At 38.2% G+C, this 16,360-nt stretch overlaps 1 protein-coding gene across 1 annotated transcript in view; it reads left to right on the top strand.

Annotated features, from left to right (window-relative positions):
- LOC107751778 (protein phosphatase 1 regulatory subunit 37) overlaps nt 1-16,360 on the top strand; it is a 50,506-nt gene that overhangs the window by 22,797 nt on the left and 11,349 nt on the right. Inside the window, exons 9-12 of the mRNA XM_016567551.1 lie at nt 2,431-2,586; nt 2,707-2,819; nt 5,475-5,616; nt 5,742-5,908. Of these exons, the coding sequence (XP_016423037.1) occupies nt 2,431-2,586; nt 2,707-2,819; nt 5,475-5,616; nt 5,742-5,908 (578 nt within the window). The remainder of the gene's footprint in view (nt 1-2,430; nt 2,587-2,706; nt 2,820-5,474; nt 5,617-5,741; nt 5,909-16,360) is intronic.

Genomic DNA, 16,360 nt, shown 5'->3' with positions numbered 1-16,360 from the left:
CCTCTTTTGGAAGGCCAACCAAAGTAGTTTCGCTTTCACAACGAAACACAGCGTCACACACGGCAGGCTAGAGTGAGCGAAGGCCGGCTTGAGTGAGCGGCGGCGGGCGGGCTTGCGGCAACCACATGTGGCGACCCTGGGCAGGACTCCGTTTCGTCCACGGTGAAAGCCGATCCGGCGAGCCACAGCGTGAAGTTGATGTATTTCCTCAGCGACCAGCATGGTCCAGAGCTTGTAACACTCCAAAGAGAAAGGAAAAATTTAAATCGCATCATATGACCCCTTTAATGATAACATGACAGCACAACACACCGTCCCGAAGGATGCGCTATCTTCAAAAATCACACCTAATGTTCAGAAAGATTTTTTTTAACAATGCAGAAAGTGCTAATATCAGTCTACGAGTTGCTTCGCTTGCTCTTGTGTGAATACTGCAATATATCAGTACTAAAGTACAGCATGTGTTTGAAATGAGCATTCTCCATGAGCGACCCTGGCCAGCAGGAACAGATGAAGCAGGACAAGGGGAGGAGTGGCAGATTTTGGCCAAGTGACCCTAACAGCTAGACTGGGCTTGGATTAGATGTCGTAATCTTCTTCCTGTCACTTTACACATTGCTGCACCGATCCATTCAGAACACTTCGGCCAGCTCACTGTGAGATGGAGTCTTTCCCACGGCATTGTAGAGCTAGCCTCCTTAAAAGGACACAGGACTACAGCCACAGCTTTTACAGAGATGTGCAGGCCCTTCAAACCAGTGCAAAACACTGTCATTAAAACATGTAATATTAAAACTGTAACGAATTCAGTCCACTGAAGGCGAGAGTAGTGAGAACCCAAGTGCAGTTTATTTACAGTGATCCAAACATCCAAACATAATCCAAACAGGCGAAGACTAGAGACACAGACTTGACGAGGCACAAACAGACTAGACTTACCGACAGCGGGTTACAACTTCAATACACGACGACAGACAATGGCAACATGATGGCTACTTATAGGAAACAAGAGGGTCACATGACAAGAACAAACCAATGGGAAACAAGACACATGACTAAAACAACCAATCAGAACATGACACATACACAAGGCAGAGAGACATGAGGCAAGGGAAGCATGACACTAACATCAGGAAACAATTACAAAATAAAAGACATGGACATGAACATGAAACAAAACCCAAACCCCACATTACAAAAACATATAAAACCTATGGAATCCTGTATCTGGCTTAGTGATCCCACAAAATAATGGCAGTAGTTATTCATATGACAATCTGTAGTTAAAGATAATACAATATTAAAACGCATTAAAACATGTATACTTCTTGTATATTCCATTAATTGTTTTATTAAATTTTATTGTTTTTAATTTAATACATTTTATTTTATTTTAAGTAAGTGAAACAGCAGAGATAAATTCATAATCTATTTGTTCTGCATTTTAATCCAATTTAGTGTAAACATGTCTTAAATTGAATTAGAAAAAATTGAAATTGAAAAATTGTGGTTTATTTAACTTTCAATTCATTCATCACACTGGTAAAGTGCATTGCATTGTGGGATACAGTATTCTATGCTCTAAGCGTATCATGCTGCTTTTTTTGGTAATCAGGGTATTTGTGCATAGAAATATTTTTTGTTGTCACTTCTGAGACATTATGCAAATGTCTGAATGGAAATAGTAGCCCTGAAAATGACTGGGTAAAAAGAAAGAGAGAGAAGCAGATGTTGTAGACGTAGGCCATTAACAGCACCCAAGTAAAATGACCTTAAATGAGACAGAGGAGTGTAGTGGCACATCCTATGTTTTTATGGCTCTGTCTCTTTAAGCAGAATGTGGATCCATTTGATATTTTGGGGCCACTCGGCCGCCCCCCTCATTCTTCCCAGCGGGACGCCCAGCTTCTGATCATTGCTATCGATCGGTGGGGCCCTGATTGCGGGACTCGCTGACTCGCACAGTGGAGTCCCTCCGATCAATTCAACGATCCCCCTATTTGGTTCCCACTGTGTATGATGACGATGTTGGCATTCCGCATGCAACCGAAAGGGTCTGATCAAATCTGCCGCATTGATTTGGACAGACAGTTCGGTGAGGCCACAGACAAAAAGCCCATGAAAGCTTCTCTGGCCCTAAATGGGACATGTAATGATGATGATGATTAAAATGATGACCGTGATAATCACAGCGATGTAAATAAAAATGATAATGGAGTTAGTCCTACACAACCTTAAAGTTTTCAATGAACCTTTGTGGTCATTTGGAAGAACCGCTGTGGGCATCCACAGAAATCCATTCTTTTTTCTGCAGATTGTCTTGCATGACATCTTTTGTTGTTGCACTGTGGCAGAGTTCTTCAGCACACATATCTCGGACAAGGACAATGCACCGTGCTTACTGAATATTTTTCTCAATTTTTGCCCTAGTTGGTGCTCTGAAAAGGAACGTCGCTTTGCAGGAGCTTTACCTCTCTGAAAACAACCTTAACGGCTACCAGGACTCCATGCAACTTGGCGACCTCCTCAAATACAACAGCACTCTTAAAACCTTGGACCTAAGCAATAATACCATGTCTGACTCAGGTATGCCCATTTTGTTTGAGGACACATTGTGTGCTTCCAATAGCATGGGTGAAAAGGTTTTTGTGGTTAAATGCACAATTTGTTTCAGCTCTTGTGTAGTCATCTCTCTCTGTTCCACAGGTTTGGAAGATATTTGTGATGCTTTGAGCTCTCAGAAGACTGGTTTGAGAACGCTGATACTGAGTAACAATCACATCACTCATCTTGGCATGAGCCATTTACAGAATGTTCTGGTGAGATTTTCTCTCGGGCAAGATAATAGAGATATGTGCGATTTTAATCATTACAACAGCACTTCTAGACTTACGAAGTGTGATTAAAAAAGCAGAGGAAGTTAAAAATTAACACATCTGGAAGATTGTGCATCAGTAATTTGCTGAAAAATTTTCACTACTGCTTTTCACACTGTGTTTTATTTAAAGAAAATGGTTCCCCAAAAATGAAAGTTCTGTCATCATATAGACACTCAGATGTTGTTCCAAACCTGTATGAATTTTTTTTCTTCAGTGAAACAGAAAAGGAGAAATTTGGAAGGAATTCAAAATTTGTTCTTACCTATGTAAAAAAGAAGCAAAATCACCATATCAGCACCATAAAAATTAAAATTTGAAAGAACGATTCATTCATGAATGTATGCCAGAATTTTCACTAAATAGCAATTCAATTTCACTGTTTTTTACAATAAGCTATTGCATGGCTTCAGAAAACTTGACAGCCCCAGTCCTGATTCACTTACATTACATGGAAAAGAGTGGGATGTTCACCTGAAAATTCACCTTTTGTTTTCCAGGGAAGTTTAATTTTTGAGTGGGTCTGTTCCTGTAGAATAAACTGCGGGTTGCACATTGTAGTAAATACAATGATTTTCACTCAGTATGTTACTTTTTCAGTTATTTATTCATTCCTATTTTATCTGAGTGTGGCTTTGATTAAAGACGAACAGCGACACTGCATGTGGCCCCTGCTTGTCTTTGGAGAGGAAGTACCCAAACTGTCAACACGACAGTTACTGGATATATCTCTTTTTTTTTTTTTTGTGGTCTACGGCAGATTTTGACACACAGAGAGAAAAGAGAAGAGAACAAAAGGAAATGGCTTGTCTCATCCTCACTGGAAAGCTCATCTCTAATCCTTAATAATATCTATTCCTCTTCAGCAGCTCTGATTGTCAGAATAAACTGTACCTTTCTGTCATCTGAATGGCGATTCAAATCAAAAGCTACAAATTAAAGGCCTGCTTTCTCTTCTCTCGGCCTTTGGCGTGTTCACAGAGAATTCATTCAGGCCAAAAATAAAGCCTGCTCATTCCATTTTGCCTGTACCAAATGGGAACAGTTTGATTAAATAATAGATATGTGTTTAGAGGGCTTTTTCATGTGGTCTGTCATTAAGAAGGATAAGTAGACATCCATGCGGCCATAATGAATATAATTAGTCCAATGGCTGGTCGTGTCGAATATGACACAGGAAGGGTTGTTATTAACCTTTCTTTTTTTTCCTGGGGTTTCTTTAAAGGCAGAAGAAGAGAGAGGGAATAAATGGGTTATTTGGGCAGACACACAACTCTCTGATGTCAGCATAACATAATTAAATCACAATGTTATCCACATTTTTCAGCGAATCCTTGTCTGACCAGTTGGAAATCGGAAGACTGAAGTTGTCAACCATAGGCTGTTAGAATAACACTACTTCAGTTAACTTTAAATGTATGTAATGTTAACAATACTCACAATGTTTGTAGTAAAATTAATCCGAATTTTAATTAATACATTTAGTTATTAATTAAAATATTGATTGATTATTTATTTAAATAGTTTGCATTTTCTTAATCCTGTTTTTTTTTCTTATTTCAGCATCACTTACAAACAAACATGTATTATTATTTAATAATAATAATAGTAGCAGAAATAATAACAATAATTATTATTAATGCCTTTGTTCCTTTGATTTTAATAAAAATACATTTTATATTATTTAAAGAGATATTGTTATCATTTACTCATCCTCATGTCATTCCAAACCTGAGTTACTTCTGCAGAACACAAAAGAAGATCTTTTGAAGATTATTGGTAATCAAATAGACATCCATCGTGTGTGGAAAAAACACTCAGAGATTTCTCAAACTTGTATGTTCTATGTATGTTCTTCTCACCATCGTTTCTGTTCTACGGAAGAAAGAAAATGATACAGATTTGGAGCAACATGAAGGTGGAACAATATAATGGTCGAATTTTTTGGGTGTGCTAAGTTCATATTAGTATATTTACTGGTAAAAGTATTCCTGATAACAAAACAGATAACATGACAAAAAGTCTGTTGAATTCTCAAGTGTTTTACATTTGAAATGACATTTCAGTGACATTCTTTCTAGTTTGTTTCTTTCTATGAATCTTTGACTGGGCTTGTTGGTTGTGTCTGTATGCATACAGTATACCGTATATGTGCGTGTGCATGTATGTGTGTGGGTGTTTTACATGTTTGAGTGTTGTAACAGTGACGCAAATTAACTGTTAGTTGATCTCTGAGCTTGTTTTTTTAGCTGTCTGTGGTTTTTCATTTAAAGCAGGAGACTAAGTGAGAATAATGAGTGTAGCGAGCTGGCATGGTGTATGTTCTGTTATGCAACATGGCTTTTCCCTCATGTGCTCCGCTATCTCCTGCTTTATATGGCTGCTAATCGTGCTTCATAAATGACGCAGCTAATATGCTCTTGAGAGCCAATCTATTGCCACAGTGTGACACTTAAAGATCTCAAAGTGACACAAATTCACCATCCATAATTGGATTCAAATGCACAGAAAAAGGACACTTTTGAATTCTAAAAAGTGATTTAAAAACCTCATCAGTCCACGTTTTCTTAAACATCCTGTTTTTCTTTTTTTTTTCAGCCCCGCTTAAAAACGCTCGAAACATTGAACCTTGGCAAAAACAACCTTGAGAACAGAGGCATTCACACGTTAAAGGAGTCCCTCATGATCAATCGCTCTTTATTGCAACTTGGCCTAGCCTCCACAGGAATAACATGCGAGGGTAGGGTTCATAATATTGCTTTTCTAGCTCTTTGACACATCCTCTCCTTTTAGATTTCTTTTTTTTCTGGGATGCATTTTTGTTTTACCTTATAACTTAGCCTGTGTTTTCTACCACCGTGCCAGGTGCTGTGACTTTGGCTGAGATCCTTGCAGAGAGTCCACAGATCCAGCGCTTGGACATACGGCAGAACCAGGTGCTTGCTGGGGGCCTCATGGCTCTGTCGTTGGCCCTAAAGATCAACCGTTCACTCATCAGACTGGATCTGGACCAACATTTGAAAGAGGAAAAGGTCAGTTGTCAGCTGTTCCTCATCCTGATTATCTAAGTGTTTAGAACAGTAATTTTGCCTGCAGATGGTCCTCAGGTCTGCCTGGAAATATCAGGATTTTTTTAAACTGTAGTTTTCAGGCCTGGAATATCATGGAAATAAATGAAATCTTAAAAAGTCATGGACAAATCTTGGAAGTTGAATCTATAGTTTTGCACTAATAACTATAGATGTTTAAATCTATATGTATAAATATCTAGCGTAACGTATAGTTTAATCTATAGTTTTGCACTAATAACTATAGATGTTTAAATCTATATTTATAAATATCTAGCGTAGCGTTAGTTCTGGCAGGTCACGTTAGTCAAGCTCGCATCAGCTGACTCTCAGCTGATCCCCATCAACCTATGGGAATACGACACCTATCTAAGCATTCATATATAAGGTCCCTCAGTATTATCAGCAGTTTTCGCATTGCTCAATAGCTAATTACCCTCCTCCATCCCCAGCTCCTCCTCTGTCAGTCAGGATTCAGCCTTCTGATTCTCCTTTGAATCAGACTAATTCTAAAATGTGTACATAACATTATTTAACTTTAACGATATCTGCAATACATTTATGTTGGTTCTGTTCTGTTTACCCTGGGGGGGGGGGTTATCGCTGCTCTCCCTGCTCTCATCCATGCTAGGCTGCATGGATGCACAGGGAGTTCTTGCCCAGAACAGAACCATACCGCCAATCCAAACTGTATGCTAATTGTCAATCATCTTTGACGATAGTGGTCCTGACAGAACTATAGATTAGTATCTGACAAATGAAAACCGAAGGCATTTGGCTCAGTGGTCAAAAACTATGGAAACATTGTGAAAAGTATTATTGTTTAGAGGTGTAAAGGAATAGTATTACCAAATAATTTTGTATATATTTTTTTGTATTGTACTGTGTTTATTGATAAACAAATTTAATTTACTTTCTTTACACACAAAATTCGGGGGCTTCGCCGTGTCAGCCCATGTCTCGTAATATAAATTGTGGATTTTGCTATCACAATTAATATTGTAAAGTTGTTCATGTAAACTAATTTTTGCTATAGCAAGTTCCAATATTAATCAAGTTTGACTAAAAGACAGAAGGTCCCATCAAAGTTAGGCAAAGATAAGAGTTGTTACTGATCTCTTAGAGCTGCTGCTTCACACATCGTTGCAAAAGCCCTGAAAAAAATTAATAAATGATACCGCAACTTAAGAACATGCCAGAACAGAGAAAGTTCACTTGCCATCTGTTTGTCAGGATTTTATCTCCTCTATCATATCTGCATATTAAAGCATTAATTAAAATCATGAAAGGACAGAATGCTCTCTTTAAAACAGATTCTAAAGCTGTAAATGGATTGTTTTATTTTTTTATATCAGTCATTTGTTTGGATTCTGATGTTTTTACCCCGTCAATCAGTTGCACCTTTAAATATATTTTCATCGATAAACGGCCTGAAAACACGCGATCTGTCTTAAATGTGCATAAATGTGTCATATTTAAGCTCAGCTGAAACAGAGGACGATGTTATTAACATTTCCACCGTGATAGATTACAGCAGGGTGGTATTTAACCGATGGAGAATGAGACATTTCACTGTGGCAGTACAAAAAGACACACTGCTGGGATTTGTCTGGGCCAGGCACAACGTGGCAGAACGACTGACGATTGTATTAAAAAGCTAATCTTTCCATCAGAAATCAGCGGGTGGTCAGATCAAGTGTTCTGATTCAGTTTCGTAAAATTGCCTGGGATTGAGAAAAGCGAAAATTTCTTTCTTCAAAAGAAGAGTGTATGTGGATGTGTGTGTGGCACGATTTTACAAGCGCATATTTAAACGAGAGGAAGGTGGTAGGGAGGGAATGTAGGTCCTTGGGTCTTTGTTTATAGCATCTGATTTGGCTTGTCTGTTGAAGCCCAAATCTATTTGATCATTGGCCTGTTTGTTAATTATTAATTATTTACTGATCTGAAATATTCATTCTGGGAGTCTTAGGAAGTTCAGAAATTTGGGACCATGTTATCCATCTCTTTTGCAAGGTGCTTATACTCTTAGTTAAGGTCAAAATTTACACATTCTCATCAAATTCTTCCAAGACCTGTGATGTATACTTTGTGTATGCCAACAGTTGTCTCATTTTTGTCTTTTTATTTCTCCTTAGGAATGTTATAAAAAAAAACTTGTCTTAAAGAGCTTGTAACACTCCAAAGAGAAAGGAAAACTTGAAATCGCATCATATGACCCCTTTAAAAAACATTTTTGTCTTAAAGCAACAGTTTACCCAAAAATGAAAATTCGTCATTTCCTCATCCTCATGGAACAAAAAAGAGTAAATCTTGAAGCCAAATCAATGTTGTTGTGCATGGCACAGTCAGGTTGCTGTGATGTCTCTCATTAAGGATCATTAGAGATGCAGGTAGGGCTGCAGAGGGGCAGGCGGTCTTGTGGGACAGACTCCAAGTGGAACTAAGAGTTGGTGGTGTTTGTGGTTGGTCATGGTGTCTGACTCGATGATGGCTGAAGTTGAGTGAGTGAGCAGACAGAGAGCAGGTCCTGCTCATGGGACCTCGGATGAGCTGCTTATGATGAGCTTTAAACACACACACACACGCGCTCTTGTAGAGAGCTCAGTTTTTGAACTTGCTGATACTTTTGTGAATATTTAAATAGCTTCAACCTATTACACTACATTGTTTTTCTCAATGGTTTATAGTTATTTCTTAATTTATACTTCTTATAAATTAAAGAAAAACATGCATTCTTTCAATAATGCTATGCTGGAGAAAGGGCCTGAATGTTGCTCCTATAAACTGTAGTGTTACTTTCTTACTTACTTTCTAGTCATGTACTAATAGGGTTGTACATACACAAGATGTATGACATGCATTTTTGGCAATTAAGATTGATAATTAAAAAATTAATAATTAAAATAGTTACTGCAGTTAATTGAATATCATTTCAACAGTTTGTCAAAATTACAACGTTCTATCATTTCATTTGTTGAATACAATTGGGACAGGGCAAAATTACCATTTTAGGGGGAAAAACAGACGTTTGATGTGTATTATAAACAGCTATTTTCTAATTTTATGTTAAATAATAGTTTATATAATATACATAAATGTATCTAAATATGTGATTTGTGCCTCTAGGAGCTTATCTCTTTATTGTTTTCTTCCGCTCCTAAGTCTAATTTAATTTGAATTTGTATTTATGTGCTTTTTTATGCCATTATTTTGAATAAATATAAAACTCAAAGTTCATGCATTGCAAGTGCTACCTGTACACCACAGCTTCATATATATTTTTTTGTGACTGCAAAAAATATCTTTAAAGTTCTGTGCGGCCTTATTCTTTAATTAGAGAAGTGGAGTTTGTGAGTAACATGTTCCATATTTTAGGGATACTTTCACAGAATTTTCTCCCATCAACTTCACATGGTTGTAGGGCATGAAAACAACAGCCGTATATAGCAAAGCAGTCAAGTGGCATATGTTTATCAAAGCTAAACCAAATTACATCTCTCTGTTTCTTTGCATCTGCTCTCACTGTCATGGAAAAAATAGCACTTGTCACCAATATCTTGTTGTAGAAGCCAGTCTGCTTAGACACTAGACACTATATACTTACCAGATACTATATTTAACATCATGTGAACAAAAATGAGGTTGTGAAGTGCAATATGTTGCACTATTGTGTGAAAACTAGGTCCTACTGTAGGTCACATCTAATCTTCACAACATATATTTTTTTAATATTTTGTCAACTGTACAATGTACTGAACGGACTAGGTCTGCTTCCCTCACAACCCTTTTTTCATTTGTGTTAAATTAAATGTGGCTTCTAATTGATGTGGCATTCGCTGTCCAAAACCCTGTCCGCTGTTTAAACCTGTTCAGATCTTGCTGATAGACTCTTCATAAACTTTTACCCTTGCGCCATCAAAACTTTGAGGTGAAATTATCTTTGCAGTTTCGAAATAAACCTTCTGACTCTTTGCATTCACAATTCACACGCAGTCTTGCTCATTTCCTGATGTAGTTTTGGGGGCAAAACAGGCATATTTGCCAGCTGTGTAATTTATTGTGGCACTCATTTGCATATTAAAGCATTAATTAGCCCCTCTGAGCACAAGAGCGGGAATAGTGTAATCATTGGACGTGTAGTCGCGGGGGACGAGTCTGTGTTTGGGTCTGGGGGGAGGCCGAGAGGAGAGTGCGGGAGTCTCTGGGTGCTTGTGTTGACCATGCGGCGCGTGCTTGTCGGCTTTGTGGTTTTTTTTTCTCCTCTCTTTCCCGCCGGAGGGTGTATGAGGAGGTTGCGCTGCTCAGTTTTCCAGCTTTTTCCAGACCCTTTGAAGTGTCACACACGATCTGTCTCCGTGTCATTTTAATGGACTTACTCTCCCCCGTCAGTGCAGTCAGAGGTGCGACCAACAGTTTCACAGGAAGTAGAGGTTGTTGTTGTTTTTTTTCCATCCTCTTTTGAGGGTGAAAAGGGGGATGGGGTTTGAGGATTGGGGGAAGAGCAAAAAACAAACTTCCGCTCCTATGTCTAATTTAATTTTAATTTGTATTTATGTGCTTTTTATGCTATTATTTTGAATAAATATAAAACTCAAAGTTCCTATGCATTGCAAGTGCTACCTGTGCACCACAGCTTCATATTTTTTTCTGTTTTTATCTCTCCAGTGACTGCAAAAAAATATATTTAAAGTTCCATATGGCCTTATACTTTAATTAGAGAAGTGGAATTTGTGAGTAACAAGTTCCATATTTTAGTGATACTTTCACAGAATCTTCTCCCATCAACTTCACATGGTTGTAGGGCATGAAAGCGACAGCCGTATATAGCAAAGCAGTCAAGTGTCATATGTTTATCAAAGCTAAACCAAATCACACTCTCACATCTCTCTGTTTCTTTGCATCTGCTCTCACTGTCATGGAAAAAAATAGCACTTGTCACCAATATCTTGTTGTAGAAGCCAGTCTGCTTAGACACTAGACACTATATACTTACCAGATACTATATTTAACATCATGTGAACAAAAATGAGGTTGTGAAGTGCAATATGTTGCACTATTTTGTAAAAAAAATTAGGTCCTACTGCAGGTCACATCTAATATTCACAACATATATATATATGCTTCCCTCACAGCCTTTTTTCATTGTGTTAAATTAAATGTGGCATCTAATTAACTAATCTAAATAAACCTGTTCAGATCTTGCAGATAGAGACTCTTCATAAACTTTTACCCTTGCGCCATTAAAACTTTGAGGTGAAATTGTCTTTGCAGTTTCGAAATAAATCTTCCGTCTCTTTGCATTCACAATCCACACGCAGTCTTGCTCATTTCCTGATGTAGTTTTGGGGGCAAAACAGGCATATTTGCCAGCTGTGTAATTTATTGTGGCACTCATTTGCATATTAAAGCATTAATTAGCCCCTCTGAGCACAAGAGCGGGAATAGTGTAATCATTGGACGTGTAGTCACGGGGGACGAGTCTGTGTTTGGGTCTGGGGGGAGGCCGAGAGGAGAGCGCGGGAGTCTCTGGGTGCTTGTGTTGACCATGCGGCGCATGCTTGTCGGCTTTGTGTTTTTTTCTCCTCTCTTTCCCGCCGGAGGGTGTATGAGGAGGTTGCGCTGCTCAGTTTTCCAGCTTTTTCCAGACCCTTTGAAGTGTCACACACGATCTGTCTCACACGATCTGTCTCCGTGTCATTTTAATGGCTTTACTCTCCCCCGTCAGTGCAGTCAGAGGTGCGACCAACAGTTTCACAGGAAGTAGAGGTTGTTGTTGTTTTTTTTCCATCCTCTTTTGAGGGTGAAAAGGGGGATGGGGGTTGAGGATTGTGGGAAGAGCATATGAAAAACAAACTGATGATAAAGGCTTTCTAGAAGTTGTGGCACCAGCATTTGTGGCAGCAATACAAAATGGACACAAAAAACTTGAGGCGATCTCAACATATTAAGCTGCTTGTAACTTTATGCTTCATTTTATTGGTAATATTACTGTAAGTGAATAGTCACACTTTTGGACATTTGGTCTGTGAACATACACTCAGGGCTCACCAATAAGTTAACTGAAAAGTCACTGAAAGTTCATTGATCTTGCACATCCATTTTTATTCATTGGGATTATCTTGAAAGTAGAATCAGTAAGAATGTGTTGAAAACTACAAACCAAGGAGTAATTGTATGACATTGCTTTCCAGCAAAGGTGTATTTATAGAATTTTTAAAAATAAAGTAATAATAATACTACTAATAATAAGTCTCACAAGGATGCATTTATTTGATCAAAAATACAGTAAATATACAGTAATATTGTTAAATATTATTACAATTTAAAATAACTGTTTTCTATTTATATATATTTTAAAATGTAATTTATTTCTGTGATGGCAATGCTGAATTTTCTGCAGCCATTACGCCAGTCCTCGGTTTCACATGATCCTTCAGAAATCATTCTAATATACCTGATTTGGTGCTCTAGAAATATTTCTTCTTATTATAATGGTGAAAACAGTTGTTCTTAATATTTTAATAGATAATTTTTAACAGATAATTGTTTTTAGGATTCTTTGATAAATAGAAAGTCAAAATAAACCACATTTATTTGAAATAAATATCTTTTGGATCATTATACATGTCTTTACTGTCAATTTTGATCAAATTAATGCATAAATAAAAGTATATATTTTTTTCATTTATACATGCTAGTGTACATATAAATAAAAGTATTTCTAACAAATATAAAAATACACAGCTGGAAAAAAAAAGATAATTCTTTTGTGGTGGGGCCAGTGAAAATGTTGTCCAAGCAAGTTAAAATCAGAACTACTAACCCGACTGTCAAAATATCCTTATTGTTGAGCCCTGACATAGCCACTTAAAAGGACATTTCACTCAACAATAATAATTGTCATCATTTACAAAATTTTTGAACAGAGTAAGATTTGAGAGCACTGTCAGAGGGGAAAATGACACAAGGGTGAGTAAGTAATGACAGAATGTTTATATTTTAGGGTGAACCGTCCCTTTAAATTTCTATACTAATGCATATGCTCGCCAGTGTATGTCTATATGGACAGGTGGAGTAAACGTCCAGTAAAATGTGAGAAGCCTTTGCTTCAGTGGTTCTTTGTTGAGCTGTCTCAGAAGCCTTTGCCTGAAACACGTTGGCTCATATTTTGATGGGACTGGATGCTATCTTTTCCCTCCACTCCACTAGAAATGGCCCATTGGATGAGTTGGTCCATCAGAATTTCAGAATATCCCTCTGGGCATGTCCTCCAACTCCATGCTCAAGCGCCCTGAGTCACCAGTCACCCACAGTGAAGGCTCATCTGAATATCATGAAACCCGTGAGTCACTGCCTTTATCAGAGGGCTTCAGCCAGAAGAATCTTCCTTTCCCTTTCAAATTAACAGGACTGCAGTGGCATGGTCTGCATATGAATATGGATGATCTTTTAGGTCATCTTTGGAAGTAGCGTAAGTGTGCAGCACTCAGCTGTCTATTTTCTATTTACAACTTTTTTTTTTAGCTTGAATATTTGAGCATTGTAACCAATCACAGACTTTCTCGATGTGCACATTAATGTAGCATTTCAAATATTGTTAGGCCTTTAGACTTGCGACAACCAGTTCTAATGAGCAAGATTAAAGGTTAACAAGGTTAACCATTTTGTTTTTCATGCTACTATGAAGGCCAATGTGAAGTGTCTTCTACAGTGAGTACCTTACTTTAAACACATTGTTACATATTGTTAGTTGCTCTGCAAATGAAAATTGTTTCAAATGAAACAACAGTGACCAACAGACCCTTGAGCGTCTCAGAACAACACACAGCAGAGGCATTTAATGAATCAGTGTTTGAAACAAATCATTTGAATGAACAGTTCAAGTGACTCACCGAAGCACTACCAGCTGTTGCATCACAACAGGCAAGACATATTAGTGGTGTTTAGTTCCTGAATGAGTCAGTGTTTTTGAATGAATCATTTGAATGAACTCACTAAACCCGGAACAGCTTCACGTTGTTTCTGAATGAAAAGGTGTTGTTGAACAAATCGTTTGAGTAACTGATTCAATTACTTGTTTGAGGACGATCAAATGTTTCGCATCTCAATAGAAGTAGTTCACTCAAAAATTAAAACTCATGTTGTTTCTTCTGATCAACACACACACACACACACACACACACAAAGTAACATGTTTTGTTCATGAATAAATAGGTGTTGTTGAACAAATCAGTTGAGTAATTTATTCAGTGACTCATCTGAGGCCGATCAACATCTCAGTAGTGGTTTTTCGATCTTCAATGAATCAGTGCTTTGAACAAATTTGCTGATGACTGATAGTTTGGTCGCTTGTTACTACCTACTGGTGTAACGAGGCAAAGTCACCAAACAATACCCACCGATACACAGCCTGAGGAAAAAAAGTATTTTAATGTGATTTCTGTTAATCAAAATTAATGATAACGATTACAATATCAAGAAAAACAATGATTTCATTATAATTGTGCAGCCCTAGCTCTTCATACTAGTGTAAAACTATTATAGTGCCCTCTTTCTCACTCCATCTTACTCTCTTGCTCTGGCTAAACATCATAGGTGAAGATGACCTATAAACACTGATAAACAGTCAATACTTATTTCTTTAGTATGCATTTAACACACCTCTAATGCTTCCAGTGTACGCTCATTTTGTGTATGGATATTTAATTGGTTTATACAGGTTATCATTATATCTATCTTTCTATCATTCTATCATTCAGTCTACTGTATCTATAATTTTCTCTTTCTGTAAATCTACTGTATATGCATTTGTCTAAGCATACCTTTTCTGCCTGTCTATCTTGATCTCCCTCTCTCTGTTTCTTTGTGTTTTTCTTGTGCAGACCACATGAGCCCTCTGTTTCTCCTCTTGTCCCTCTGACTGGAGTGATGGGGCAGTAGTCAGTGTGTTTGCCCACTGAAATCAGGGGGAGGGGTTCGAGGGTTGGGATGGGGTGGGCAGGGCATTGCCTGTCCCCATCCTCGTCTCTGTAACACCGGCATGGGCTGCCTGGGCTCCATGGAGGGGAGATAATTGGATTTGTTGTCCCCTCCAGTTGCTGCCAGGAGCGGGCGTCTGCTCCGGTTAGCGATGAAGACATCATCGTGACAGGGACCCTGGGAGAGGATCAGCTGGTGTGGTGGGCACCACTATCAATGCTCTAGAACTGCCATGTCCAAGCGGGCAGGCGAAGGCCAGCTGTTTCCCTGACCCTGTACTCAGGCCAGGCCAAAGACAGAGCTCCAGATCCAACGGAGAAGGGGGATAAAGGAGAAGTTGACCTCTGGCCGGATATTGCTAGATGTTGAGGTTTGAGGTGTGCCATATGCCCCTGTGTTTCCTGTGAAAGGGTTTTAGGCCCAGGCCAGGGAATCATGCCACAACACACAGTAGACAAGCGTGGCGGACAACCAGGAATGGCACCTGCTTGGCGTGGGTGTGAGGTAATGATGGGCTCACAGGTGAACGGCCCCAGAGGTAATCAGTAATTAACTCACAGCCACTCCATCACTACAGCTTTGGGCCTGAACTGAGTACCGCTGCCATGTCCTACAGACAATAATGCCCTCTAAACACTCCTTGCACATGTCTGACAACATCAGGTTGTTTTTTATGTTATCAGTGGTTTGAATATGTTTTGCCTTTTTATTTTATTGGGAGTCTATTTGCAAGACTCTGTCCAGAAAGCAAAGACTGTCAGCAAGGGCTTCTGGTTTTATTTTTAAAGCTCCGGTCTTGGAGGGAAAAAAAATCCCTTTTCCTCCTGTATAAGAACTTTTGAAGGGACTTTTGAAAGATCGTCTCTGTTCTGACTTCAGTGAAGAGCAGTTCAGTGGCTGCAGTGGAATGGGAAGGTGATTATATTTATACCTGGAAGTCCTGCCTCTGTCTGACCTCCAGTCAGAAATGCTATCCACGCATGCTGTTTTCCATTTTTCTGTCATCCAGTGCTAGCTTACACACATTCACTAAGCACACAGGACCCCTAGAGGACGCAGTGTCTCGTTCCCCTCAGGGAACCATGGTTACATAAGTAACCCGAGACGTTAGCTGTCATTTAAACATTGGCAGATGGAGAAAAAGACACAGAGAGACATATTTTGTGGTGCGTTCGGTGGTACATTATATTTATTATATTTGTTTATATTATCTAAACTTACGAGTAACAATCCATAAATATATTTGTATATAATTAGTATTTATATATAGTACTAATGATATATAATAATGTACACTAAAATTAAAACTTTAAAATTAATACTTTTATTCAGAAAGAATGCATTAAATTGGTAAGAAGTAACAGTAAAGATTTTTAAAATGTAATAATTGTAAAATAATTGTAAAATGTAATATTTCAAATAAATTCTGTTCTT

This window comes from Sinocyclocheilus rhinocerous, unplaced genomic scaffold, assembly GCF_001515625.1.
Source record: "Sinocyclocheilus rhinocerous isolate Xijiao unplaced genomic scaffold, SAMN03320098_v1.1 scaffold993, whole genome shotgun sequence".
In the NCBI taxonomy this organism is placed as follows: domain Eukaryota; kingdom Metazoa; phylum Chordata; class Actinopteri; order Cypriniformes; family Cyprinidae; genus Sinocyclocheilus; species Sinocyclocheilus rhinocerous.
The sequence above is the reverse complement of the archived record's forward strand: the minus strand, read 5'-3'. Positions and strand labels throughout refer to the sequence as shown.